Source organism: Podarcis raffonei, chromosome 17 (genome assembly GCF_027172205.1).
Source record: "Podarcis raffonei isolate rPodRaf1 chromosome 17, rPodRaf1.pri, whole genome shotgun sequence".
Lineage (NCBI taxonomy): Eukaryota > Metazoa > Chordata > Lepidosauria > Squamata > Lacertidae > Podarcis > Podarcis raffonei.
Window position 1 is genome coordinate 38,756,815 of NC_070618.1, and position 27,675 is coordinate 38,784,489.

At 48.1% G+C, this 27,675-nt stretch overlaps 1 protein-coding gene across 7 annotated transcripts in view; it reads right to left on the reverse strand.

The window, feature by feature from the left end:
* L1CAM (L1 cell adhesion molecule) overlaps positions 1-27,675 on the reverse strand; it is a 109,221-nt gene that overhangs the window by 68,732 nt on the left and 12,814 nt on the right. For 6 of the 7 annotated variants that reach the window (XM_053370375.1, XM_053370372.1, XM_053370376.1 and 3 more), the window contains exon 2: positions 16,802-16,989. In XM_053370375.1, the coding sequence (XP_053226350.1) occupies positions 16,802-16,989 (188 nt within the window). Of the gene's footprint in view, positions 1-16,801; positions 16,990-17,290; positions 17,376-27,675 lie in introns of those variants that run through there. The other variant, XM_053370377.1, reaches the window with a different exon arrangement.

Sequence of the window (27,675 nt, forward strand, 5' to 3'; positions counted from 1 at the left end):
GAATTGATTCTTGGAGGAAGCGCGTTGCCTCTGGTTGAGTCAGCGACAGGTTGGGAAGGGGCTCCAATCCAATTAGAGGAGGAATAGAGTCTCTTGGGATCCACTTGCCTGCTCATCCAGACATAAGGGGAGGTGGGAGAAGAGAGACATAAACATGAAGAGGGGGAGGGGAGGGGGCAGGAAGGAGCCAGGGTGGAAGGGAGAGACCCTGAGGCCTTATGGTGAGACTGGGGCAGCTGCAGAAGAGCTCATCGCCACTGGACAAGCGCTCCAAATTACCGTAAATCATGCAAACCATAACTTCTTTTCAAAATGTTTGGCTCCAAAAGGCAATACATGTTCCCTCCACAAAGGGGAAAAAGTGGGAAGGAAATGTTCAATATTAGTAGAAAAACATGAGGCATTATTCCCTTCTTAGATGCCTGGGTTCCTAAAGGGATTGGGAAATGGATCCCAAGAGGAATTCTACTGTATCTATTACAGACAGCTAAAATTTTCACAGCAAGAGGATAGCTTCAGAAAGAATCACCATATATAAAATGTTAAAGTTTGCTAAATTCACTTAGTGCACAATAGTTTAAGCCTGCAATCCTAAAAGCATTGACAAGAAAGCAAGTCCCACTGAACTGAGTAAACACTCTTAGGATTGAATTACATGTGCAATGGATTATTGATCAGTGCATTCTGAATTTGTAAGCAAATGCTGAGAGTGTTGGTTAAGAAGATGAGGAACATCCATTCAGCTCAGATGGCTGGTGTTTGGTTATTTAAAATGATAACAATACCACCACATACAGATTGATCACATATAGCTCTGAACCTGATGACCCTCAGTTCCAAAGAGAGACAGGAGACTTTTCTGGAAATCGAGCCTGTGCTTTGCAACTCATTTGCAAAACATCATTGCAAAACATACTGGCCTGGTATCATCGGGCTGCGGCCAAGCAGGAGTCTTGGACTGGGTCTCCCATTGCTGGGGAAAGGATTCCACTTGGGAAGAACGTGGCTGGAAGAACTGGAGAGACAGGTGCCCTGCTTTGCTGGTGCCCCGCCGTTCTGGCTGCCCCTGCCCCTGCCCCCTCACCACACCCCCAATGATCCATCAATGCTATGGGTCCCACTAGCTCTGCTTGGGGCCCCAGTGAAGCCCCCAGTTGTAGCCATGATGCCCTACGGCGGGTCAGGCTGAGGGTGAGGCAGCGGAAACTTGGGGGCAGCCGAGCCGTCCTGTCGACAACACACAGCAAGTGCACAACAAGGCGCTGATTGTTCAAACTGAAGCTCTGTGCCTTTCTTATGCACTCTGAAAACTTGATTAAATATCATGGAAATAAATAGCATTTTGTCACATTTGCTCCCTTTTTTGTTCAAGCATGCTCTACTTGCATGTTTCTGTTCTGTTCTGAATGAAATATATTATACGTTTAGGCTTTTAGGCTCTCCTAGCACAGAGCAATGCCATAAAACACCAGGAACTGCCTTATACTGAGCCAGGCTGCTGGTCCATTTAGCTCAGACAAAAGGCATCCAGGATCAACTAGATGCACTACTAAGGACACTGGCCACAGTGCTAGAGCCCCAGCCCTGCATGCCTGAGGTCCCGGGTTCAATCCCCAGCATCTCCAGGGGGCTGAGAGAAGACTCCCTGATGGAAACTCTGGAGGGCTGCTGCCAAGGGCCAGACTCAGGAAAGGGCAGCTGCTTATGACAAGATTTGGCTTGCTGGGCTTCTTCTGGGTCAGAAGTACAGGGTGGGCTAGAAAGTGGGGGAGGAGCTTTAAGCCCTTGAGGTGGTCCTGCTGTGGACTCTGCCCCCTCATGTCAGCACCAACAGCAAAGAGCAGCCATGGGGAAGGGGGCTGATCCAAATGGGACCTGTGCAAGGGCAAAGGTGAAAACCCTCTTCCTTCCGCATAACATACCCCAGTGCAGATCGGCCCCTCCCCACCCATGCATGCCTGATATTTGTAAAGGAAAATCAAGCCTGCAAGAGTTAGCTCTGGTGATTAATCCTGCATCTAATGTCCCCCTTAGGCAGAGAAATTTCCCAGCTCTGCTATCCACAATCCTTTTAACCAGCAGGTGACAGGAGTTGAAGGGAGGCATCTACATTCAAAATCCTATTGAATGTGAGTATTGTTGGTTCAGAGTCTGCAGGGATGACTCGCTATAGGCCTCGCTATAGGCCAGCCTTCCACAACCTGGTGCCCTCTAGATGTTGCTGGCATGACCAATGGTGAGGGGTGTTGGGAGTTGTAGACCAGGGGCATCCTCACCTGCACTAAAGGGCCATCAAGCTGGCTACACCTTGGGCTTTTCATCGCTTGGCCAAGAGCTTTTTATTCCACAGGGCCTCTGAGGAAGACCAGATTAGTTCTGCTGGGGCCACGTGGGGCTTTTAGTTCTGCTTCTCTGTTGTCATTTTATTGTTTGGATTCTAATTGAATTCTGGATTGTTTTAATTTGTATTCAATAGCAATGAGCTTCCTTGAGGGCAGAAAATTAATTAAGGAAGAGCAGGGTTGTCAGAGTCTCATCTCCACACAAGTAGCGCCAAACATTCTCGCACATTAGACCTGGAAGAAGCAAGTTGCAGGTGCAGCCTAGAGTTCATACTAGTCAACCTCCTAGACCAGTGCAGGGTGTTTTTGTTTTGCATATATGTTCTACCAGTGGATTTAGAATGGACTGTCCACATGCCATTCTGCTTTATTAGTTGCTCTGCAGTGCTTCCACAATGCCTTGAGTCCCATCAGGGGAAAAGGCAGGCTGTAAATTAATAATGATGATGTTACTGCATTATAGAGCAACAAAAGCAGGAAGAGAAAGAAGGAAGAGAAAATGGATCATTTCTGGTATTAAAAGTTCCAGGACTTCAAATAGAAGTTACAGGACATGGAAATGGAGCGGTATCTGCACTGAAAAACATTTGCAGGCACAAAGGATATTGAAAGCAGGATCACATATAATCACATTGGAGGCAAGCATGACCACAAAGCATCATCATGGCAGCACGGTAAAAAGTACGTATATTTTTTCAATGTAAGAAGGAAAGCCCTGGGAAGCTTGAGGTAATTTTGAGCAGAAAAGCAGTGGGGATGTGTCAGGGAACTGCCATCTGAGACTAAGGAGGTGAAAGGGCTCATGGAGGGTGAGAGAGACCATTCAGCGGAGGAGGGGACCAGCAGGGGGAGAAGTGGAGTTCCAAGGGAAAGTGAGTCGGAGGGAGGGCTCAGAGACACTTCAAGCGGGAGCAGCGGGGAGATTTCAGGACCTCCTGTAGGGACACCCACTCCTCGGCGGAAACTGTCACGCCGAGAGTCCAGAAGACGCGTTTCCGTTAAGGAGCTTTTATGCTGGAAGAAGTTCCGTAAACGCCCACTGTCCGATTCAACGAGCGATTGATGGAGTCATGTTTAAGGAGCTCCATCACAGACAGAGGTTTGGGGACTTAGCCAAACTCTGAGGGATTAGGATTTTACGCACAAGCAGCTCATCATCCCATCACAGCAATCGGACAGACCCTGAAAGCAGCTTGTGCAGAGAGGCATCATGAGTAACCCAGCCGGAGCCGGAGGAGCAGCAGGAGCTGGAGAGGGTCCAAGCCTGGAAGAAAGGTACAGAGTGTTGGAACTCCAGCTAGCAATGCAAACGGCGAGGCTAGAAGAAAGGAGGGCGCAGGATGCAGAAAAGGCAAAAGGCGCTACACTAGCAAGAAAGATGCCAGGAATGGTGCAGAAGTTTGGGGGGGACCCCAGGAACTACCAAGCCTTTAGGACAGAGATGCAGTATGCTCTTGAACTGCAGTTTAATGACTTTCCCGACGAGGCATCGAGAGTGGCGTTTGTGATTGGCCATCTCGAAGGAGGGGCGAGAGATTGGGTCAGACCCCTGATGGCAGGGAATAGTGACATGCTGAAGGACGCGAGGAAGTTTTTTCGCGCCATGGATTTGATGTTTTCCAGCGAGATTGAACAGGGGCTGGTGCGCAGACAATTGATGGCGTGCAAACAGGGGAGCCGATCGGTTCGTGAGTACTGGACTGAGTTTACAATGTTGATACATAGATTGGGGTGGGACCTTTCGGCGGAACCCATTCAAATGCTCTTTGAAGAGGGGCTTTCTTCGGCGGTGAAAGATGAACTTTCCCGGGCGCCCAGGGCGGAGTCTATGGACCAGCTGACCAAATCAGCGCTGACCATTGGAGCACGCCAGGAGGCAAGAGCCTTGGAGAAGCGGGAGGGGAAAGGAGAGCGTTGGAGGGATTTCCGCATTCCAGAGATTCCAGAACCAAGTTTCCCGCCAGGAGAGCCGATGGAAGTTGGAACAGCGCGCGCGCGCGCAGTTTCAAATCCCAGTGAAGGGAGGAAGAAGGAGGGAAAGAGCGCCAAGAAATGTTATCTCTGCCAGCAGCCAGGTCACTTTGCCAGAGTCTGCCCGCAAAGAAAGGAATGGCAAGGGATGGCTGGAGCTGTTGGGGGGAAGGAGGAGGAAGTCCAGGAGCCAGTAAAAGCCAACGCCTGTCTGCCTCTGTCAGGGCACTGCAGACAGGCCAAGGAGCAGTAAAAGTGCCCACTCCGGAACCTCCAAGACCAGCCCTAGTAATAGAGGTGTTGCTAGAGCTGGCAAACGGATACCCACTAAAGACTAAGGCGCTGCTGGACTCAGGCAGCTCCTGTAATTTTATGAGCAAGGAGTTTGCAGCTGAACACCAGATACAGACACTCCCTTTAAGCAACCCCCTGCAGGTCACCACGATCGATGGGAGGGAGCTGCTGGGAGGAGAAGTCAGCCTACAAACCGTCCCAATGGTTATGAGGGTGGCCAGGCACACTGAGAGGATAGCGTTCAATGTAGCCACCCTGGGAGGGGCTCCAGTCATTTTGGGAATGAGCTGGCTAGCGTTGCATGACCCGCTAGTGGGCTGGCATCAGAGAGTGGTCTCCTTTGGGTCAGCACATTGTCTGGAACACTGCAGAGAGGGAAAGGTGCCAGAAGGGGCAAAAGCCTCTCTAGCAGGGACGGAAGTGGCGGACAAAGGGAAGGTGCCCAAACAATACGCTGACCTGAGCAAGGTCTTCAGTGAAAGGGAAGCAGATAAATTACCACCGCACAGAGACTTTGACTGCCAAATTAATCTGGTCCCTGGGGCCCAGCTCCCCGTGGGCAAGCTGTACGCCATGTCAGACAGGGAAATGCAGGAGTTAAGGGAGTTTATTGATAAAAACCTGAAGAGGGGCTTCATCAGAGAGTCCAGAGCGGTGGGGGGGAGCCCAGTGTTTTTTGTGGACAAAAAAAACACGGATAAACCGAGATTGGTCGTGGACTACCGGGCCCTAAATGCCGTGTCAGAACCAGTGACTTTCCCCATGCCCAGGATTGATGACATTTTGACCAGGGTGAGGAAGGGAAAGATATTCACGAAACTGGACCTGAGAGGAGCATACAACCTGATACGAATAAAGAAGGGGGATGAATGGAAAACCACCATGTTCACCCCTTTGGGGGCGTTTGAATATCTCGTTATGCCATTCGGATTACAATCAGGCTCCGCCTGTTTTCAATCGCTCATGAACCACGTACTGGGACCTTTGCTCTACAAGAATTGCGTGGCCTTCCTCGATGACGTGCTGATATATTCAGAGAATGAGGAGCAGCATGTAAAGGATGTCAGGGAAGTGCTGAGCCAGCTGCAAGCAAACCAGTTGTGGGTGAAATTGGAGAAGTGTCAGTTCCACACCAAGGAGGTGGAATTCCTGGGGTACCGCTTATCAGACAAGGGATTAGCCATGGATCCAGGGAAGGTCCAGGCGGTGCTGGAATGGAAGACACCGAAAACGAAAAAAGATGTGCAAAGGTTCTTAGGGTTTGGGAACTTTTACCGTAAATTCATCAAGAACTTTGCCCACTTAACGGCTCCCATCACAGACTGTCTAAGCAGCAAGAAGAAATTCGTTTGGACGGCGGAGGCGGAGCATGCTTTTGAGGAATTGAAAAGGGCATTCGCTTCGGAAGAACAGCTCCTGCATGTGGATTTACAAAAACCCATGAGAGTGGAAACTGATGCCTCAGACCGGGCGGTGGGGGCGGTGCTGCTTCAGCCAGGGAGCAATAAGTTGGAATGGAGACCGTGTGCCTTCTTTTCGCGTAAGCTGAACAAATCCGAGAGGAACTACACGGTATATGACCGAGAACTACTCGCCATTCACGAAGCGTTCCGGAGATGGAGACACTTACTAATTGGCGCACAACATAAGGTGCAAGTGTGTACGGACCACAAGAATTTGGAGTATTGGAGAACGGCACGGGTGCTCAACCAACGACAAGTGAGATGGGCCCAGGAGTTCTCCAGATTCCATTTTGAAATTTGCTATGTGCCAGGTCCAGAAAACATCAGAGCGGACGCTCTCTCTCGCAAACCTGAATATTTGGAGGGGGAGGGAGCGCCGGAAGAGAGACATATTATCCCAGAGGACCACTGGGTGTGTGGTGCGGCCTGGGTGGGGCAAAGAGAACTGGTAGAGGGAACGGTAAATGATGAGTACGCCCAGGACAAGCTCAGAGGTCTAAGGAGAGAGGGAGGAGACCCCGGGGGTTTTGAAGAAAGAAACGGGGCATTGTATTACAGAGGGGCGCTATATATACCCGAAGGGGAATTGAGGGGGAGAGTACTCAAACAGCTGCACGACAATCCCACAGCGGGGCATTTTGGGCAACACAAGACCATGTGGTTGGTGACCAGGGAGTTTTGGTGGCCCAAGGTGAGGGAGGATGTACGGGAGTATGTGAGAAGGTGTGACCAATGCCAGAGAGCCAAAGGAGAAAGGCGGGCACCAGCGGGGTTATTAGAACCGTTACCCACACCAGAACGACCGTGGGAGGCGGTGTCGATAGATTTTATGACTGATCTGCCCAAATCCCAGGGGAAAACCGCCATACTAGTCGTAGTAGACCTGTTAACTAAGATGGGTCACTTTGTAGCTTGCTCACATGCAGTCACGGCGGAAGAAACAGCGAAATTGTTTGTAGAACATATTTTCAGACTGCATGGCGCCCCCTTGAGGGTGGTTTCCGACAGAGGGAAACAGTTCACGTCCAGATTCTGGAGGAAACTTATGAGCTTATTGCACGTAGAGGTCAACTTTTCGACTGCCAGGCACCCTGAGACCAATGGGCAGGCGGAGAGAGCAAACGGTATTCTCCAACAATACCTGAGGTGTTATGTCAATGACAGAGAGAACGATTGGGTCGAAAAGTTGGCACTAGCGGAATTTGCTTACAATAATGCTGAGAATGTGTCCACCGGGATGAGCCCCTTTTTGGCTAATTATGGGTGCCACCCCAGGGCGTTTCCAGGGGAAGGAGGGGAAAGATGGAGTGTTCCGGCCGCGGAACTTTTTGTAGAAGAAATGGAAGCGATCCATCGTCAACTCCAACTCAACTTAGAAAGGGCCAAGGAAGAATATAAGAGGCAGGCAGACAAGAGCAGAAGGGAAGGTGAAACAATTAGGGTGGGGAGTCGGGTCTGGCTATCAACCCAAGGGTTGCCGTTCAAGGGGGGTTGCAAGAAATTGAGACCCAAAAGATTGGGACCATTTGAGGTCATCCAACAGGTCAACCCAGTGGCGTTCAGACTCCGGTTACCGAACCACATGAAACTGCACCCAGTATTCCACAGGTCATTACTGTCACCATACAGGGGGGAAAGTGAAGGGGTATCCACACGGGGGCCAGCCATAGAAGAAAGGGAAAGCCGCAACCATGTGGCGGAAATCATCGACTCCAGGTGGAAGGGTAATCAGGTGGAGTATTTGGTCGCGTGGGAAGGGGAACCGGAGTCGGAAAACACCTGGGTGAAGGCAGAGGAGGTCCGTGACGAGATCTTGATCGAAACGTTTCACCAAAGGTTCCCCAGGAAACCTCAGCCAGTAGCGAGGTTTCGGAGGGAGTACTTTGGCACTACCGACGATGAGGAGGAACTGGAGGGATTCAGGGAATCGGAGTTGGAAGGAGGAACAGACTCCGATGAGGAGGAGTACTTGGAAACCGGAGACAGCAAAAGGTGGAGGGAAGTGTTCGAAACTTCGGAAGATGAGGGAGGTTCCTTCAGGGGTTTTGCTCCCTCGCCTCCCGCAGAGGAGGGGAGGGAAGGGGGTGAAGGGGGCCCTGGAGGGGAGGTGGATGTCAGGGAACTGCCATCTGAGACTAAGGAGGTGAAAGGGCTCATGGAGGGTGAGAGAGACCATTCAGCGGAGGAGGGGACCAGCAGGGGGAGAAGTGGAGTTCCAAGGGAAAGTGAGTCGGAGGGAGGGCTCAGAGACACTTCAAGCGGGAGCAGCGGGGAGATTTCAGGACCTCCTGTAGGGACACCCACTCCTCGGCGGAAACTGTCACGCCGAGAGTCCAGAAGACGCGTTTCCGTTAAGGAGCTTTTATGCTGGAAGAAGTTCCGTAAACGCCCACTGTCCGATTCAACGAGCGATTGATGGAGTCATGTTTAAGGAGCTCCATCACAGACAGAGGTTTGGGGACTTAGCCAAACTCTGAGGGATTAGGATTTTACGCACAAGCAGCTCATCATCCCATCACAGGATGGAAAGGATTAAGCATATTCTTCCCCCTCAAGCCCCACTCCCCAATTTCTGTTGTTCCCAATTGCAGCCTTTTCAGTTGGAAAAAAAAAGTTGAGGGAGAGGTATTTTTCTCCTCTGTCCCATTCAGAGGGGGCACTGAGTTCATCAAACCCAGGACCACATCCAGCCTGCGGGGACAGCCCTGCCTTACTCTTGAAACAGAGATGAGGGGACGTGTGTGCTCTCCAGAAAGCATAGCCAGTGGTCATCATCATCATCATCATCTGGAGGGCCAAAGACCCCCAACCTCTGTCTTACAACTTCTGCCTTAACCACACTCGCTCTTCATACCCCTCAACTGTGCTGGTTAAATTGGGACATCCCATTTTTTGGTTCCTTGCTGTCATGCAAGACCATGGCACCCAAAAACATGTGAGAGCACAGTGTCTAAAAACGTATGAGAGCACTGTAGCCAATAATCCACAAGAGTACTAACATGGTACCCAAGAAGTGCATTTTGAAGCTCCACACTCTCACGCAGGTCACATGACTTGCTCGGGAGCATGGCCCAGAAGACACACATCCCAGTTTCGGACTGTGACGTGTTAGAGTATGCAGACTAAGGAAGAAGATACCACTCTTCCCTAAATAGCAGGTATTGAGCTATTGCAATGAGTATGGAATGATTGTCCCCTCCCAACACCTTGTATATCAAAAAACAGTAAGTACTCAGGTGCAGCCAACAAGAGTGGCTGGGGAAACCCAGCCAGATGGGCGGGGTATAAATAATAAAATAATAATTTTAAAAAAGGCTTTTCACACATTACATTTTGTTTTTAAGCTGTGCATCCAAAAATGTAAAGTGTGGGTCGATTGATCAGAAAGCCAGGAGTGGCTGCACTCCATGGCGAAGGGGAAGTGTGGAGCTGGCCCAGAAAAGCATGGCGGGTCATTGCAACAATGAAAACAATGGGCAGCCCACGTAGAACAATTCAGTACATTTTTGCAAGGTCACCTTTGGGGTTCAAAAAGAAAAGGTCACAAAAATGGTGAGACAAAACCAGCACCTGGGGCAGATCTGTGTGATCCTTTAAAGTATGGCTTCCAGCAGATTCCCAGGAAATGTAGTTTTCTTGTCACAGAACTACAATACTCAGCATTCTTAACAAACTACAGTTCCCAGGATTTGGCGGGGTGGGTGGGTGTCACATATATCAATCTGCTTTGCATAGATGGTGGGGATTTGCCCAGCTCCGATTTTTTTTCACCACACCTGCTATGGTGAATATGTGTCACTGCTATCTCTGGCAAGGCATGTTGAGCCTGGGCCTTCCTCCCAACCCCTGAAGATGGCACAGATGGGTGCAGATCACCAAGACCGTTGCAGCATAACCCCAGTCCCCATCCCCAAGGTCGTTTGCCTGAGGCATTGCCAAGATGACCAGTGGACTTCAAGACCATACTCACAAGCCCCCTCCTTTGCCTCCTCTGGAGCAGGAAAGGATGGCAGAGGCTGCTTAGGAGCCAGACCAGGAAGCTCCATGCCTCCACTTCCCACAGCAAAGGTAGGCGGGTGGGGAGGTGTCTTTGGCTGCCCCTCAGCAGAGGTGTCCTGAGGACTTGGGCAGAGCTGGAGTCAGACAAGCAAAGGAAGGGCAGGGACCAGCGATCACAATGTTTGGCTTAGTTAACTTGGACAGCCAACCATTGTGGGGCCCTGACTGAGATTTTTATATTACATCCCACGGGAGTAACATTATTCTAGCGTTGGTTGCATGTGACCTGTTTACTGAGTAGCCATCCTGATTTGTTTGCACAATGTTTGTGGGGAGGTTATATGCTGTTTATTAAGCACTCGCTTCAATTTGTTTGAGGAGAATATATGATGCCATGTGAAATCCTCACTTTCCATAATGGAAAAAAATGCTATTCTTTTTGAAAGTAGGTTTATTGTGAAGGAGCCCAAACCCATCTTAATTGCATAACCTGAATTTGCCCCAATCTACTAATGAAGAACCACATCTTTATAATATATTGGAAATCTCCACCGACATGGCATCCTTTCAGGGATGCATTTATTAACCTTCTCCAGCTGCTTCCAGTGGCTGAAAGCAGGGCCCTTTTTGGTGGTGGCACCCTGCCTCGGGAATACTGCCCCCAGGAAAGCTCACCTGATAGTTATTCTTATGTCTTTTCAGACCTTCTCATCCTCCCAGCCCTTTTCAGGGATTACCTGGATCTGCTCCTTACATTCTTAACCCATAGAATCGTATACTGTTTCCCAGTTTGCACATAATGGTAAGCCAGAATGAAACAAACTTGGTCTTACTGAAATGAGCAAGCAAGCTGGTGCCCACTGCTCACATTTGTGCCCACTCCTCCTTCCTTTGCCAGACCAAGAGGAAATAGACCAGAGCCCTGGAATAGCATTATGTGCAAACCAGAGCTCATGGTTAGTTTCTCTCGAGGCAAGCGGCAGGAACCAGTTTCTTCTTGGCTTGATCTCATGATTTGTTTGGAGAGAAATTAACCACAAGTGCCAGTTTGCACACAATGCCAAGAAAGTCAGTGCTCTGCTCTGCTTCCTCCTGGCACAGAAAAAGGGAGCAGGAGCAAACTGAATGGCAGACCAGCAGACTTGCTCATTCCCAGCAAGCTGGATGTGGAAAAACTATGGCCCTCCAGTTTTTGCTAAACTATAACTCCCATCAGCCCCAGCTAGCTTAGCCAGGGATGATGAGAGTTGTAGTTCAGCGACATCTAGAGGGCTACAGGTTCCCCACACTTGTGGTAAACCACAAATTGTTGAACTCTGGTTATGTATGAATCAGGCCGTGAACATCACTGAGAGGGTATCATGAGCCCCCACCTATCTACACCAACACAGTCTTTCTTTTCTTTGTTTCCTCCCTTCCCTTCTCCATCGCCAGCACTTGCGTGATTTCCACCCACAGTGTTGGTTTGTTTAAAAATTGCTGTCTCCCACTACTTGCAGCATTATCACATTTTATTATATGGGGAAAGGGATAGCTGATAAAAAAACTAAGAAAAAGCACAGTGTTCCTCCTTGCCCTGAAAGGGTTCCCAGAGCAGAGGTTTCCTTCTAAAGCTGCTATCTGGCTGAACAGTAATGTAGCTTTTCAACTGTGAATGAAAGCAAGTCAGTGGATCCCGAGGAACTACACCCTTGGGTGTAGAAGGAATTAGTTACAGAAATCCCAGGAACACTTGCAACTACCTTTGAGGAGGCTCAACAGCTCTGGCAGGAGAGAGGAGGGCAAAGCGGCCAGGGAAACAAATTATAAATCCTGTTAGCTTAACGCCGCTCCCTCTGAAGTTGTCAGAGGAAAATCAGGAAACAATTGATTTGTAAAGCATGCAAGAATCCAATGTGGATTTGCAAAGAACAAATTATGCGGAGCCAAAAATAATTTCCTGCCTTTGAGAAAACAGCTCATTTCATAGACAATGAGTAACGCAGTGGAGATATCATTTGAACTCAGCAACACGTTTGGCATTAGTTGAGCCTGACTTTCCTGCAAGTAAATATCTGGACTGAAAAAGCAGTCGCCTGACATGGAAGGCACAACTGGCAGGAAAGGCATGTCCAAAGACAGGAGTGTTGATAGGACTGAGATCAGTTTTGTGTGAATTCCTTCGAGGAGGGAAGAGAACAGCTCCAGTCATAGCACATGAAGCAAAAGGCTTTGAAAATGCTGTGAAGGTTGGAATTTAAATCCTGCCTGTTCTTAGTAAACTAGAATGTGAAGCCCTGAAATTGAATTCAGTCATGTCTGGAGTGGAGGATGAGCAAGGAATTCCTACTTCTGCCCCCAAAAGAGCTTGTGAAAACACTCCTGTTCTCTCACCCAAATATGGCCCAATAAGAAATGCCAGCACGTGGGCAGCTCACCTCCCCCACCCCCGCCACTTCTAACTGTCCACATTGTTATTGCAGATTCTACAGGAACAGCACCACAATGGACACACAATGGATGTCTTGGCATTTGTCCTCAGTGACAAATTCAGCCCCAGCTCTGTAGCCTCCTTCCCAATGGGTGATCGTGCTGGTCACAGATGCTGCCAACCAAACCCATGCAGAGCTTGTCTGAGGCCCGGAGCAGGAGTCTTATTCATGAGACTTGCCAACATGGCAGCAGCACCTAAACTGACGCTAGTCCAGATTTTACTATCAAAGCCTTGCAGTGCATAAGGACAGACATGGGCTTTTCACCCTTGGCCATTTTGTCCATTAAGTCCTCAGTCGGCTGGGAGGCACGGGGCATTCTTAGCATAACAGCCCTCTGTGGCCTGGGGCAAGTGTACCCGGCTGCCTTCCCCCCTCTGTGTGGGCCTGTGACTCTCCCCATTCCTAAACCCATCTCTCAGGCTGGGCTGAGGTGTTTCTGCTGCTGGATTGATTCTTCACCTCAGTCACACTTGGAGCCATCCTCTCCTTTTCCCACAGAAGCCCCATTGGCCACAGAACCAAGCCTGCAGGAGAAAGGATGGCAGAGGGAGCATCACACTGGGGAGCAATTCACCACATAGCTCAGGACACACAGAGGACACCCCCCTTCCACACACTCAACCCTCGTGACCTTCACTCAAACAGCAATGCTTTTCACAAGGCTTTTGAAAAGGGTGGCTGTGCATCCAGCGCACATCTGAGAGCCCCAGCAACGAAGACATAGAAACCGTTTCCCATGCAGGTTCCTCATCTGTCCCTATCTATCCATAACTCAAGACCAGGGCAGCTGAGGCCCAGTCGCCATCAAAGAGGTACACCTTTGTCTGAGATCCACAACTTCATATTGCAGGTGCTGAAGTCACATTCCTCCATACACAAAAATATATTCCACATAGTGAATGAACTACCACGTGAGGGAGAATTTTTCATTTCTTTGTATGAAGGAACATTCAGTCATGATAAATTTAAACTGCAGACCAGGGCTTCTTGGACTAAATGCTTCTCCATACAAAAATAAATAAATCTCTCACACAGAAAACTAGTAGGTCAGGGAGAATGCTAAACTTGAACTCACGCTTGTGCCTGTGTGGAATGAGGTCTGCTCATACCATAGGACTTCCTGCTCTCCTTCCTTTCATGCACCCTCTAAATTTGTTCTAGGTTTTTCCCCAACCCCCCAGAGCAGATTTAGACGGTGGGGGCAGAGAGGGAGCTTCCATGCATACAACAACTTAGCTGAATTCTGCCTCATCTCCCTGACATGCTAGTTTTCCACGTGCAACTGGGTTTTTTGGTGGGGTGCGGAGATTTCATTGTGAGTCCCCACCTGCATTCTACAGCCCAAACCAAGGTTTTCCACCCCGGTAAAAATTAGGCTTGAGAGAACAGCATAAGCCACACAATCATCTCTGTAGAAAAGAAAAATGCCATTCTTTCCTTTTCACTCACAAAAGCACTTAAGCCAAGGGAAAAAGTAAATGGGACAGCAGGAGAGCCATTAGTTTAGATCCAGGTCTCCCCTAATCAAATACAAAATTGAAGGGTCCTGTATTTTTTATTTTTTTAAAAGCAGCAAAAAGAGAGCACCTGTCCATAGTTGTTTCCTTAAAGGCTCTTTTCTTGTCCAATTCATTCCAGAAACAGCTGAGTGGGAGAAAGAGAGGCTGATACTGTCTGACTGCTTTCAAGCCTCATTGCCATGTAGGGACAATTTCTGGTGCTGGTAATGGGGCGTCCCAGTGCAAAGGGAGGGAAGGGTTAACCCTAGCCCTTCCCCAGACATGATCCTCTCCCCAAAATGCATGGAAATCAGGCTTGAAATCAGGTTTCCACTGTCCCCAATTGGAAGCTGGTTTTATTATTACTGATAATCACTGTGCAGTGGGGAGGGGAGGCTGTGGGCTGAATGGGGAGACCACCATGGGCCACACTCGGCCTGCAGGCCAGTAGCTCCCCACCTGTGGGCTGCAGGGAGATAAGTGAGGGGCACTGAAAAGGTTTGCCCATCCTCTTACTGGCACCCCCCTTTTGCACTAAAAGAAAAGCTCCCCAGCCTCATAGCATGTATGTATATGATTGGAACAGACCCCAACCTGAACAAATGGGGCTGCCACCATCAGGTCTAGTTTGGCTCCAAGAATATGAAGAGCTTCCGCCATGCACCTGGCCAGGATGGAAGGAGCCGCTTCCATTCTACACTTGGGGGGAGTGGTTGGGAGGGGGAGGATGTTTTAAAGTATTGTAATTTTTTCTTGATTTGTTTTATGTGTTTGTAAACCACTTTGAGGTTTCTTTTACACTTTATACAAGTGGTGTATAAATTTCATGAAATAAATAAAATAATTTCTGCGGACCTACTGACTTCCACCTCTTAGGGATGGGGAAGGGGCTGGGACGCTGGATTGGAAACACAGGTCCTCTTTCTTCTGCCCTCTTCCTGATAATCTAACCCAGAGGCTCCCAATTTGGCCTACCGTCCCCTTTTCAGAAAGAAAGAAAAATTACTCAGTGCCCCCCTGACGGCTTAGGGGCAAGGCCAGCACCACAGCTTGCCTGACAGTGGCCAAATAGGCAGACAAGCTGCAACCGACTTCCTGAGCCTGGGTGAAGCCAAAAAGGGTTCATCCATGACTGGGAAGACCCCTCACCTCCAGCATGACCTCCAGAACCAAGGGAGGCATTGTTGCCGTCCCACAACAGTGACTGACCTGGCAGTAAGCATCATTACACAACAGATGAAACATGTATGAACGATTTTTCAAATTTTTCTTGTCCTGTCTTCTTTCTTTATGCTTCCATCACCCCCTATTTTTTATTCAATGCCCCCCAATTGTGCCTGAGGCTACTACCGCCCCCCTGGATCGTTCCAGCGCACACACCCGGGGGGGGGTATCGCCCACTTTGGGAATCACTGCTTCCTTTGCACAACAGTGCTGAAAGGACAGCTCTTCCATGCCTGCCTCCCAGGCCTCAAGAGCTGTCCTTGGTGCTGAAATTGCCTGTAAGCACAGTTCCATGCAATCTGTTTTGCAACAAGCAAGCAAGCCAGTGTCAAAAGAATCATTGGCCTCAGCATGGAAGGGACAAGGAGGAGGGGCTGATAACTCCTAAACTCATCAAACTGTAGTCAAAGCACAAAGATGCCTGAAGAAACTGTGTCAGTAATGGCAATGTAATCTAGCAGAAGGATTTGTGGATTTGGGTCTAGAAGGCCATGGCTCAACTTCCATCACAGCCATAGACACCTGGATGGTTACGCTAAAGTTGCTATCTTAGGCCTACATTTCTGTCCAAATCATGGAATTGTATGTACAGTCCATCTCAACAGGGAGGTTGTGAGGCTGGCAGAAGGAAGCGCTGTGAAGTTGTTTGCACACTGAAAGCACTATAGAAATTAGATGATATATTTAATGACTCACAAAATATATTTACTGACTCACAAAATGTATAATATGTACAGAAATGTGGTCACAAAGGGAAGGTGTAGGTGAGTGCCAGAATCAACTGCTGGGTATAGCCCCGCCTTTCTTTTCGTTGGCCCATGCTTCCTTCCCTTTCTGTCTCCATTTCCGCAAGCTCTGCACATCCACACCTTAAGTGATGCACATCTCTGTAGACTTACATTCATTCTCAAACCTTTCCTTCCTGACCTGTTACAATTGGCAAAATTTGCTGCTTTCATTAGTGTGAAGCACGTTGGGTGCTAACCATCCAAATAGGTCTGAGATGAGGGTGAGGATTGGATTAATGACTGCTGGTGTCGCAAGGCACTAGTACTTTCCTCAAGCAGGCAGGAGTAGCACTATTTCTCTATGCAGTTTCTAGGGGGCAGGGCATTTAGGGAGCTCCCCCCGGCAACACGATGCAGGTCCCCCATCTCTCTTACCTACCTACCCCTCCCTCCCAGTTTCCAGATGGAATTGCTCTCTGCTGCACCAAAGGTTTAGGGAAAGGAAGGCAGGCAGACTGAGCTGAGAGGCACTATTACCCAAGGTTATGTGATAATATAAAAGCAGAGATAAATGCCTGAAACAGGGCTCTGAGAAACCAACAAGAATTGTAAAAGAAATACAAATGCAAACTGTCTGAAAAGAACCAACCACGTGTTCTGACACAACAAAACATGGCCAGAATGCATCACCATCACCACAGGCTCTCACATTCGGGAAACATGCCACAAGCGGCAGTAGTAAACCCCACCCTACCACTTTCCAAAACCACACGCAGGGGGAAAGATACTGATGCCATCGCTACTCACATCCTTTGGGGAACTCGATGGACGCTGCTGGATCACAGAGGAGCAGAACCAACGGCCAGAGCATCAGCAAACCAGCTGGCATTGAAGCCATTTCACCTGGCACCCCTGGCCAGGGCCTCTCTCCAACTCTGGGCAGTGGCGCAGCAAAAGGGGAGCAAGCAGCATGCACCCCCCACTGTTGCTTGTGGCTGTGGGAGGAAAGAGGGAGGGAGAGAGAAAGAGACCGTTAGTGTAAAGAAAAAAGGGAAGAAACCCTGTGTAATCATCATTGTCCCCCTCCCCCACAAAACATCCTTTCCCCCAAGGACGACAGCACAGGCAGCAAAAAGGAGCTGGAGAGGAGAGGGAGTTAATGATGCCTTCTGCGTTTATTTATTTCCATCAGCCTTCACTCCAACTTGTTGGAGGAGCATGCTGTGTGTACAAGTGGGTGAACCACCAGCCCAGCATCCCCAGTCCCAGACCGCCCCACCAACAAAGCAGGATTACTAAAGAGGGAAGGAAAGAAGGGCGATCCCGAAATTGAAGTCAAGGCAAGATGTAGCAGGTCTTGGCCTAGGGTGCCGTGTATTTTCAAGGCAGAAAGGAAAGGGGAGGGGCCCTTTTGTTCAGGAAGGGAGGGTGGGTCACGAGAAGGCAGAGCGGGTGGGGGGCGGGTGAGTGAGGAAAGGTTTATGGGGGCTGGCGGCTGAAAGAGAAAGAGAGAGGCGATGGTGGATGGGGAAGAATAGTGGGTTGATGGATGGAGATAGCAAAGTAGGGAGGGTGGGAGAGACAGAGGGAGAGAGAGAGAGAGCAGAGGATGGAAAGAAAGCAGAGAGATAAGAATATATTATTATAAATGGAAAGATAAATAGATACATGGAAAGGCAGAATTCTAATAGTTCACACTGATGCTGTGCTCTTTATCCACTGATTGTCAATTTCCATACATCTCCTGCCCTTCTCCCCTAACAGATATTTCTGATGAATGGAAGAATTTTTTTTAAGCAAGCAAACTGTGCAATGCAGTACAACCTGCTAGAGATATAGATTTTCCTGGTTTTTAGCTGCATCACTTGCATTGTACATTGGGCAAAGTCCAGACAAATACCACCAGGAGAACCAAAGGAATCCCAAGAAACTGAACTCTCCATGGAGCAAGGTGGGTCTGCAGCTGGGTGTAGCTTACAGAATCTGTTTTTTTATAACAAGCCTATTAAAATCTTCCAGATGAAGGAGTTTGCCTGAGAGAAGCCTGTAGAACTTCTGATCTTCCGAGTCAAACACAGAGCTTATCAGCCACACATGGTCCCCCCCGGTAGGCTCAAGAAACCTGGCTGTGCTGCCTGCCTGGAGTTGCATAAACATGAACATTTTCTAAACAGCCTGCCAGGCCATAAGACATGGGTTGCCTCTGGTTTGGTCGGACGTAAGTTGTGCAGGCCCAGCCTAACATTATCTAATGGATTCACAGGAGATGGAAACATTTGAGGCAGAGACTTCCCAGCTCATGCTCTTAATCAGCATGACGCCAGGAGTGCATTCAGATGTGGAGAATATTCAATCAGTTTTCCTAATTATAATGCCAGTACTTCCGTCTCATTTTGTATTGCTCCTTCACATCACTGACTGACTGGACAGTCCTATGTGTCAGGTCCACATCTGATTGTTCTGATATTACTAGCTAAAATCCTGTAATTCTGACAGGTGATATATGTGAAAGCAGGTCTTGCCAATCAAGGGGTGAAGGGCAGGCTTTGCCTTCTTCACAGCTGCGTCCCCATGACCCAGATGAATGAATGGCAGCCACTTGTGTACAGTATATGGAAGGAAGTAAAAGGGCTCATTTAGAGACACCACTGAGATCGCGTCTAAATTTGCTCCCTGCCCAGGTAATAAATATTAGGCTTATGCCGCTCTATTTAGCGCTATCCAGAGCTAGCCTTCCTGGTCACTTTAAAGCATGAATGAGGAGACTATGGCCCTACCACCAGCCCCAGTTTAGCATGCCTAGTGGTCATGGATGATAGGTGCTGGCAGTGTGACAGAAAGCTCAGAACTTCTTGACATTTTGCAGAAGACGTGTGCTTGTGGCTATTTTTTTCACCACTTCCCCCAATGTTAACCCCCCCCCCATGAAGGCTGGACTTTGCCCATGCACACAAGGCATGGTTCCACTGAAGATAAAATCTATACAACAGAAGCACTCTGTGGGCTGCCAGCACCCTTACAACCAGCCCTCCATACAGGAGGGTGCTTCTAGGCCAGCACCAACAGCCACACCCAAAACCCAGAGGATCAGCCACAGTGAATCTAATGCATACATTCCAGCATGTACCCCACTGACTCACAAATATGTTTTTGGGGTGGTATTTCCACACTGCCATAACACATGAGGAGAATAGCTGTTCATTTCTCTGTTGGCCATAAAGAGCTGCTTCACAATGAGTCAGATCATAGGCCCAAGAAGCCCAGTCTTGTGTACTCACAGAAGCTCTTCAAGATTTGAAGCAGTAGCTTTTTCCAGCCCAGAGCATCTCCAACCCTTTAGTTGGTGATGACGAGGACAGAACCTGGGACTTTAAGCATGCATAAATATGTGATCTAGCACTGAATTTCTGCAAATCTAGATTACAGAATATGAGGATGGAGACAAATTTCCTGGCAAATGGAATTTGGGCCCAAAGCTAGAGCACTGGCTAGGGTAGGATGACATCTGAACCAGCCCTGGAACCAGTTTGCAGAATGGCCTAGTTGGGCTTCAGGGACAGCCCTGGATTGTGCTTGGTTTTATTTTACTTCTAAATGAAATAAATTTAGGAGAAAAAACAAAATTGTGTTAGATTCTGCATTGTGTGCCCAGAGCCCTCCAACATGGCGGGCAGGACAATGTTATCATCTATCTTGCACTATGCCATGCCAGAAGCCTCAGATCACATGAGATGTGTGTGTTGAATGCTCAGAGACCTTGCACAGCAAGCTAGAAATGAAACATCAACTTCTTCCTGTTCCAGGGGTGACCTCAGAGCGTGCAGATTGTCACAGTATGGTCTGGCGACATCAACTGGGCACGTTTAGCTTCCCTGTATATGCCTGGAGTGCACTGTGGGACCCATTCCAGATTCTACAATCCAATCCACTGCTTGAGCAGTGAGCAGTTTTTCCGTTCCAGGCACTGCTAAAACTACCCAAGGTGAAACCAATACAAATAACCATTTGCTGACTTATCTGCATCCTTCTGATGAGCGATGTGACCTGGTACCCTTCCTTGGCTTCTCTCTGAATGGATATCAAGTGCAAGAGGATAGTATAATTGCCCCTCCTGACCAGCAGAACAATGCAAACAACAAAGCACATGCACATGCTGGTGGTCAATGATTTGTTTATAAATGGATGCTGGCATTTCTTAAGAATGTAAGAGATTCCTGCTAGATCAGGTCAAAGAACCCACCAGGCCCACCATCCTGCCATTGCAGTGACCACCTAGATGCCTGGTGGCATGTGCTCCAAGTCATTTTCCAGGGACAGTCCCAGAATTTTGAAAGCCATCCTGAGCCAGTGTGGTGTAGTGGTTCAGAGCAGTGGACTCATAATCTGGTGAACCGGGTTCAATTCCCGGCTCCTCCACATGCAGCTGCTGGGAGACCTTGGGCCAGTCACACTTCTTTGAAGTCTCTCAGCCCCACTCACCTCACAGAGTTTTTGTTGTGGGGGAGGAAGGGAAAGGAGATTGTGAGCCGCTTTGAGACTCCTTTGGGTCTCAAAAGCGGAATATCAAATCCAAACTCTTCTTCTCTTCTTTGTGAGCCTGCATCTACTCTTGCCCCTTTCTAAAATTTATTTAATGATGTGTGTTTTTCTTTTTGTAAATCTACCAAATAAAATCTGGATGGTTTTCTCAGGAAGGTACAGGCTTTGTGTGCTATGTTCCATTGGTGGAAATGCTCTGCGGGGGGGACAACAAAAAATGTGGGTCAGTTGGGCAGGAGAGAGTGAGAAACGTCCCTATTTTCATCTGAGGAATGTTGGTGGGCATGTGATGGGAAGCCTGCATGTTTATGGGCCCCTACATTCCCTGACTGCAACTCCCCACTTCCCTCCCACGTCTCCTGCCTTCCTCTATTCATCTGGCAATTACCAAGCGAGGGGCTTATATTGTTAGCACGGCGGGGGCTCAGAGAACAGCAGCCGGGATGCAGATGGAGCCAAGGGGGCAGCTATGGGGAGCTGAATAATTCAAGGGGGAGGGGGAGGGGGCAACCTGTCAGCTGTGGCTGCGGGGGGGGGGTGAGCTCACAGGGGACAGGCCATGATTCTGATTATGCTACCCAGGAAGGTCAAGGCAATGCAAATAAAGGAGGGGACGAAAGAGGAGGAATCACAGGGTGTGAAAAAGAGAGATGTTTCTGATCATCCGTCCTTTTAAATCATAGGAGAATAGGCAGAATGCATGGCGTATGCTTGCTTAGCCTAAAGAAGTGGAGATTATTAGGCACCGGGGGAGACAGAGCTACAGAGTCTCAAAGGCTTTTTTCTGAAAATGTCAGACAAGGGGGAAAATAAGACATGATGGCTAAGGAAGCAAGGATTCCCTTATTGGATCAGGCCAAGAGGCATCACAGACCAGCCTTCTGTTTGCAACACCAGCCAGCAAAATGCTTCAGGGGAGACCCCGAGCAGGGTGTGGCTACACCCATTGTTTATGCCCAGAACAGTTGTACCTCAGGTTACAGACGCTTCAGGTTACATACGCTTCAGGTTACAGACTCTGCTAACCCAGAAATAGTACCTCGGGTTAAGAACTTTGCTTCAGGATGAGAACAGAAAATCATGCTCCGGCAGGAGGCCCCATTAGCTAAAGTGGTGCTTCAGGTTAAGAACAGTTTCAGGTTAAGAACAGACCTCTAGAATGAATTAAGTTCTTAACCAGAGGTACCACTGTATCTAGGAAGCATGGGGGTAGACTGCCTCTGATCCTGGAGTTTCTATTTTTAAAATGTTGATTTGTCGTGCTAATCGCCATTTGATAGACCTGGCCATTATTGTATCTAATCTTTCTTATATATATAAAAATCCATTTAAACTAGGATCCATCAGTGTATTGTCTATTAGCAGGCTATGTGTCAGGTGAAGAAGAACTTCCCACAGTCAGTCCTGAACCTTTTGCCACTTAATTTAATTAGGTGACCCTAAATTGTAGTATTATGGGAATAAGAGAGAGAGAATAATCTTTATCCGGAATAAGAGACATAAGTCATAAGAGACATAAGCTGTGAGATGTAAGTGAAGCCCCCTCCCCCACACTTCCGCAGTGGGGTTGGGAAATGGGGCTCATATCAGAGCCAGCTTTTGGAAAGAACAAGCCACTTCCACTTGGGGAAAGGGGTTGGACCAAAACAGTATAGAATAGCATGCCACTCTGAACTTTTGTCACTGAACTTGAAAGCTTCTGTTTCCTGTCAATAAGAATTTGTCTCTATGATGCCGCTCCAATTTACCCAGTATCAGTCTTCACCCAACGGTGTATATTCAAGTATATATGTTACAAGAAATGCTGTTCAAATGGCACTGGGACTGGGAGTCCTTAGGGTGAACAGGATAACCCAACTTTCAGTTACTGTAACTTTATATCCTTCAGACTTTGTGGGGCGGGAGGGACGTCTTTAGAAGTCCATTAATGTAAAACTGCAGCCCCATCCTACCTAATAATTGGAGAGCGTACATTGTCTCCATAATTATTGCAACAAGCCCTCTGAAACAGGCCAGTATCCCCTGTAGTCTTCGTCGTCTGCCCAGCATATAATAGCCAACTAACTTTTAACACCAACTTTCCACAACTAAAAAAACCAGATCAACAGCCAGGGAAGCTAGGGAGCCATAAATATGCTGCCCGACCTCATTGTTCACTGGTTTGAACCAACGATGTTTCTAGCACTCATAATTGCAAAGACAAGAAACACTCTATGCCTAGTGGGTCAAAACTCGGAGGTGGGGAGATCTGTGGCCTGAACTCATGCCACAGGCTGCATCCAGTCTGATCTCTCGCCCCCACCCCAGCCATTCACAGCAGGATCATGGGGAAGCAGCCGGCTATAGACAGACACTTTGGTGGCAGGAATCCTGCCAAAGCAAACAGGAAACTGTGCTTGGCACAATTCTGGACATCAACAGTGGTCACTGCCCCCCTGAGCCCATCACAGTGTTCTGTGGCAGATGGTTCCAGAGAGCAAGGAAGAGCTCCCTTCACACAAAGGACTGCTAATATACACAAACGCATGCTCATGCACAGAGCAACCTGGCCTGAGCACCTCAACATAAATTGCTGCAGATTCATTAACACTCCTACCCTCCGGGTATTTGGATTGCAATGTGAAGTCTGCTCAAAACATATAGGGGACTATAACAGACAGAGAAAGCCCTATCGTAGTGAGATGGGCAACTTGGAGTGCTGGAGATTTTGGCCGCTGTTGACGGGCAGCAGAGTAGACAATATACAAATCTGACTCACAAAGCACAGTCCATTGGGAAGTTCTCCTGCACAGCTCTTGCTGAGATGCATGGGAGCTGTGCAAGGGCACATGATCATCTCCCACTCATTGCAGTGGGGCTTATGCAGGAGAACTTCCAGTAGCATTGGTCCTGTGTCCGTTAGACTGTGTACACACCATAAATTAAAAACATGACTTCCACCAAGGAATCCTTGTTGCTGTAGTTTACCCCTCACACGGCTACAATTCCAGGACCCCTGAGAAAACTAAAGTTTGCAGAATTCTTTGTGGTGGAGGCCTGGCCTTGTGCTTTACATGTGTGTCGGGGGGGTGGTGTGTAAACAGCCTTAATCAGATGGGGCTCCGATTGGCTTTTCTGTCTCAGAAGCCAAATTGTCTCGGGCTGGCACACAGACACACAATGCAAGACACACACACAAATGCCTTTCAGTCTTAATCCTCCCATCTACCCAGGCTAGGTCTCCTATCCAAAAAGCCCTTGGTGACCTTCTCGTTCATCCCTCCCGTTGCTGGTTCTGCTTGACCCAGCCCTGTCCCCCTGCTTGCTACCCGACCCCCCCCCACCTCTTTTAACCTTTTCATATTTCATCTCCCTTGGTAAAACAAACATCCACAGAAGCAGGAGAATTAATGAAGTAGGTGACAGGTCTTGTCAAAAGCCCTCTTAACAGGGGCTGGGAGTAGGGTTTGTGGGGGGGGGGAGATAGGGGGTGGGAATGACTGGAGAGGAGAATCTGATGACAGGCCCTAATCAAAAGGAACTGGAAATGTTTGCATGAGAAATGGCAGCTCCCCATCTCCTCCGCCACTGGTGTGCCATGACACAACAGCCTCTCCCCATATAAGGGCAGGAGATTTTTTATTTCCTCAAGATAGTACTAGAGCTAAAATGTCCCATGGTGGGGTGGGGGGGTTAGAATCCTTTTAACTAGGACTACTGAACCGATTAAAGAATTTTAAATGTATTGATTAGCCGTCTTTTTTTTAAGCTGTGCATGAATTAATGGAGCAACTAAATTCATTTTCCAGAATATTGCCAAGACCTCAGACAGAACAATGTATAAAATCAAATCAGGGGAGGAAAGCCCATAACTCACTGCTTGAGCATGGGATTTGGATGGGGAACTTCTGAGGTTCAGCCCCAACATCTTCGGTTAAAAGGACTCTCAGAGCTGCCACCAGCTGCAGCACAAAGCAAAGGGGCCGCAGAGTTTTGTATTAAGCAGCATTAAAAATAAAGCAGCAGCCTGTCCGCCATCTGACCTGACGCCCTCTACAGGACAAACTGAGCATTGCAACAGAGCCCCTCCAATCCTCTGGAATTAACTGGATCTCTTGCACTTTCATTTGGAGATTTATCTGAGGCTTCAGTGTTTAATGAGAAAGTGAAAGGCTAGGAGGGATTAGAAGCTGCCCAGCTCACAGAGATCATGTCCTGCTCCACTAGGTTCCCTCAGTTGTTGTTTTTAAAAAATGCTTGTTTGCAGCTAATATTCTGTTTTTCCACAGATCTTTGAGACGCAACGGCTGACCACTACCCTCTGCTGATGGAGAGCATCATGAAGCACATGCATGGCCTCTTCCTCTCACAGGTGGAGAAGGGGGTCCTAGGAGAGCTGCATCTCTCATGGCTTAAAAGCTGCTCTGCCTTCTAGCTTTTGGCAGCTGTGAGCTGCATTGAGCCTAGTGTATTAGGAAAAGTCAGCACACAAAAGAGGGTGGGGTGTGCCTCTGCAATCCCACCTGGGCTTGCATTAGCACCCTGTGGAGCTGTGCCTGTAAGGCCTGGGTGCTGCTCAGAAGCCAACTTTCATCTCAGCAAACAAGGACAGCAAACAGAAGACAGAACTGGGGTTCAAGATGGCCTTAACAGATTGGGGAACTGGGTCATAACTAACAAAATGAATTTCAATACGGCCAAATGTCACATTCTACACTTAGGCAGGAAGAACCAGATGCATAAATATGGGGGGGGGGCTCACCTGGATAACCAGTAGCACATGTGAAAAGGATCTAGGGGTCTTAGTGAACCACAAGCTGAAGATGAGTCAAGAGTGTGATGCAGCAGCAGCAAAAAAACAAAAACAAAACACCTGGAGAGCGCCAGGTTGGGGAAGGTTGATATAGTACTTTGAGTGTTCAAAGATCCTACATTTTTTACCCTAAATTTACTGTTATATCTTTTGTAAACCTCTTTCAGTGTTTTTTTAAATAAAATAAAATCAAGAGGCCTATACATTTTATGAAATAAAAAAATGAAGTGCTTCATGGGCACTAGCCTCTTGTGCTCCTTACAATTACTCTGTAAGGTAAGTTGCCATTATCATTACATCTTCCATATTGTGGAAGCAGCTGGATGGGGCTGAGGCTGAGAGGGAGAAGCTTGCCTAAGGCCACCTTGGGCGAGGAGGCAAAGGCAAGAATCAAGACCGGGGGGGGGGGGCTGTTTCTTGATTTGCGGCTCAGAACAACCCTAAGCTGGTTTTCTAATTCTTCTTGCATTCAGTGAGGCTTATCACATTGAAAGTGTGTCTAAGTTTGCAGTCTTCACTACTTTGCTATAACAAATACATCTGCATAAGAATCTGAGGCACCCTGAGAAACAGAACTAGCCTCAAATCTTTCTCCACTGAGCTTCAGGGCTGGGAGGCATCTCACCCATGAAAAGGACTCCCGCTTCTAAACCTTACTGGTCCACAACCTTTTCTTGCCTACCTCACTCCAACCTTCAGAGGCAGGTCACACACAGTTATTCCCGTTGTTCTGGCAGGGAAAACCGAGTCCATATAATAGTGATGCCACAGAGCAGGCCCCATGTGCCAGCAAACATACACAGACACATGCAAACACAAACACACAACCCTAATCTGGTATTATGAAACATCTAAATAGCCCTTTTCACTTGACATATATATATATATATATATATATATATATATATATATATATATCACATTTGCCCTCACAACAACCCCATGAAGCATGTTACTATTATTCCCAGAAGAGTGTGCAACAGCATTTATGCTTGCCCAAGAGAATTATCTCCATTCTATAGGTCCTTTGGTTCTCCAGATGTTGCTGAACCATAACTCCCATCAGCCCCGGCATGGATGGGCAGCAGCCAGGGACAATGGGAGTCGTAGTTCAGCAGCTTCAGGTGGACCAAAGGTTCCCCACACCTGGCAGTGATACACTGAATACAACCTATGATAAAGTAATAACAACCACAACAGCAAATTTGTATCTCTTCCTGAATGAATAAATGACGAGCTATTTATATGCTAGGGATATATGCACTAGAAACACCCACATTGAACATACTGTGGATTGACACTTTCTGCTAGAAATTGCTCCTTGGCACTCCATGGCTAATGAATTGTAATACAGTTGCTAATGCAGGTCACCATTCTCACTACCTCTCCTCCATGTAGTTCAGGGGGGCCCAAACCTTTTTCAAAGAGGGCCAGATTTGATGAAGTGATCATGCGTGAGGGCCAACCAAAGTTGTTGAGCTTTTTTTACAATTTTAAATGGATTAAATAGACCAGATTAGGCCCCCGAAACGGATTTTGGACATGCCTGATATAGTTAAAAGATGGCAACAGGAAAGAACAGATCTTCCCTTTTTATTATTCTGATTTGGGGGGCAGGGAGCACTGCCATTGAATGAAACTGATCTACACTGGCAACAATAGTGTCTTGCGGCACCTTAATCTGTTTTAAAGGGGCTAGTGGAACATCATGCCTGTGGGGCAGTTACAGATTTAAGGGGTCCAAGTAATAAACTGTAAGTGTTGGGGGGAGAAATAGAATCACAGAATTGTACAGTTGGAAGGGAGACGTCTAGGCCAAACCTCTGCAGTGCTGCCTGGGAAAGATCTCAACTTAAAAGGCCTGGTGGCAGAGGAAGCAACCACAAAAAAAGGGATCTGTCTAATATATATCCCAATAGCAGCTGCACAATGTTCTTGTACAGGCGAAAAATTTCGGCAGGCTGGACCCGCATTTACGTACCCAACACCTGCTGTCAGAGGGGACCACCTTATCTTGCTTCATGGCACAGCCATCACCTGTACTGCTCTTAGGCTACATACACACCAAACATTTAAGACATATTTCTCCTCCCTCCCCCACCCCCTGAAAAAGAATTCTAGAAACTGTAGTTTGTTAAGGGTGCTGAGGAATGACAGCCCTGGGATGGGTAAGCTACAGCACTTGGGTGCTTTCAATGCACGGCCGTGCGCAGCCTTAGAAACGGGCATTGTGGGTGTGCTTAGTGCTGACCTGGGCCTCTTGTCAAATCACGCCCTCTGTGGTTTGCATATTGTTCGCAGTTCAGTCACCATGAAGCCTTGGAGTTTGGGGTGACAGTTGGCGTAGTTT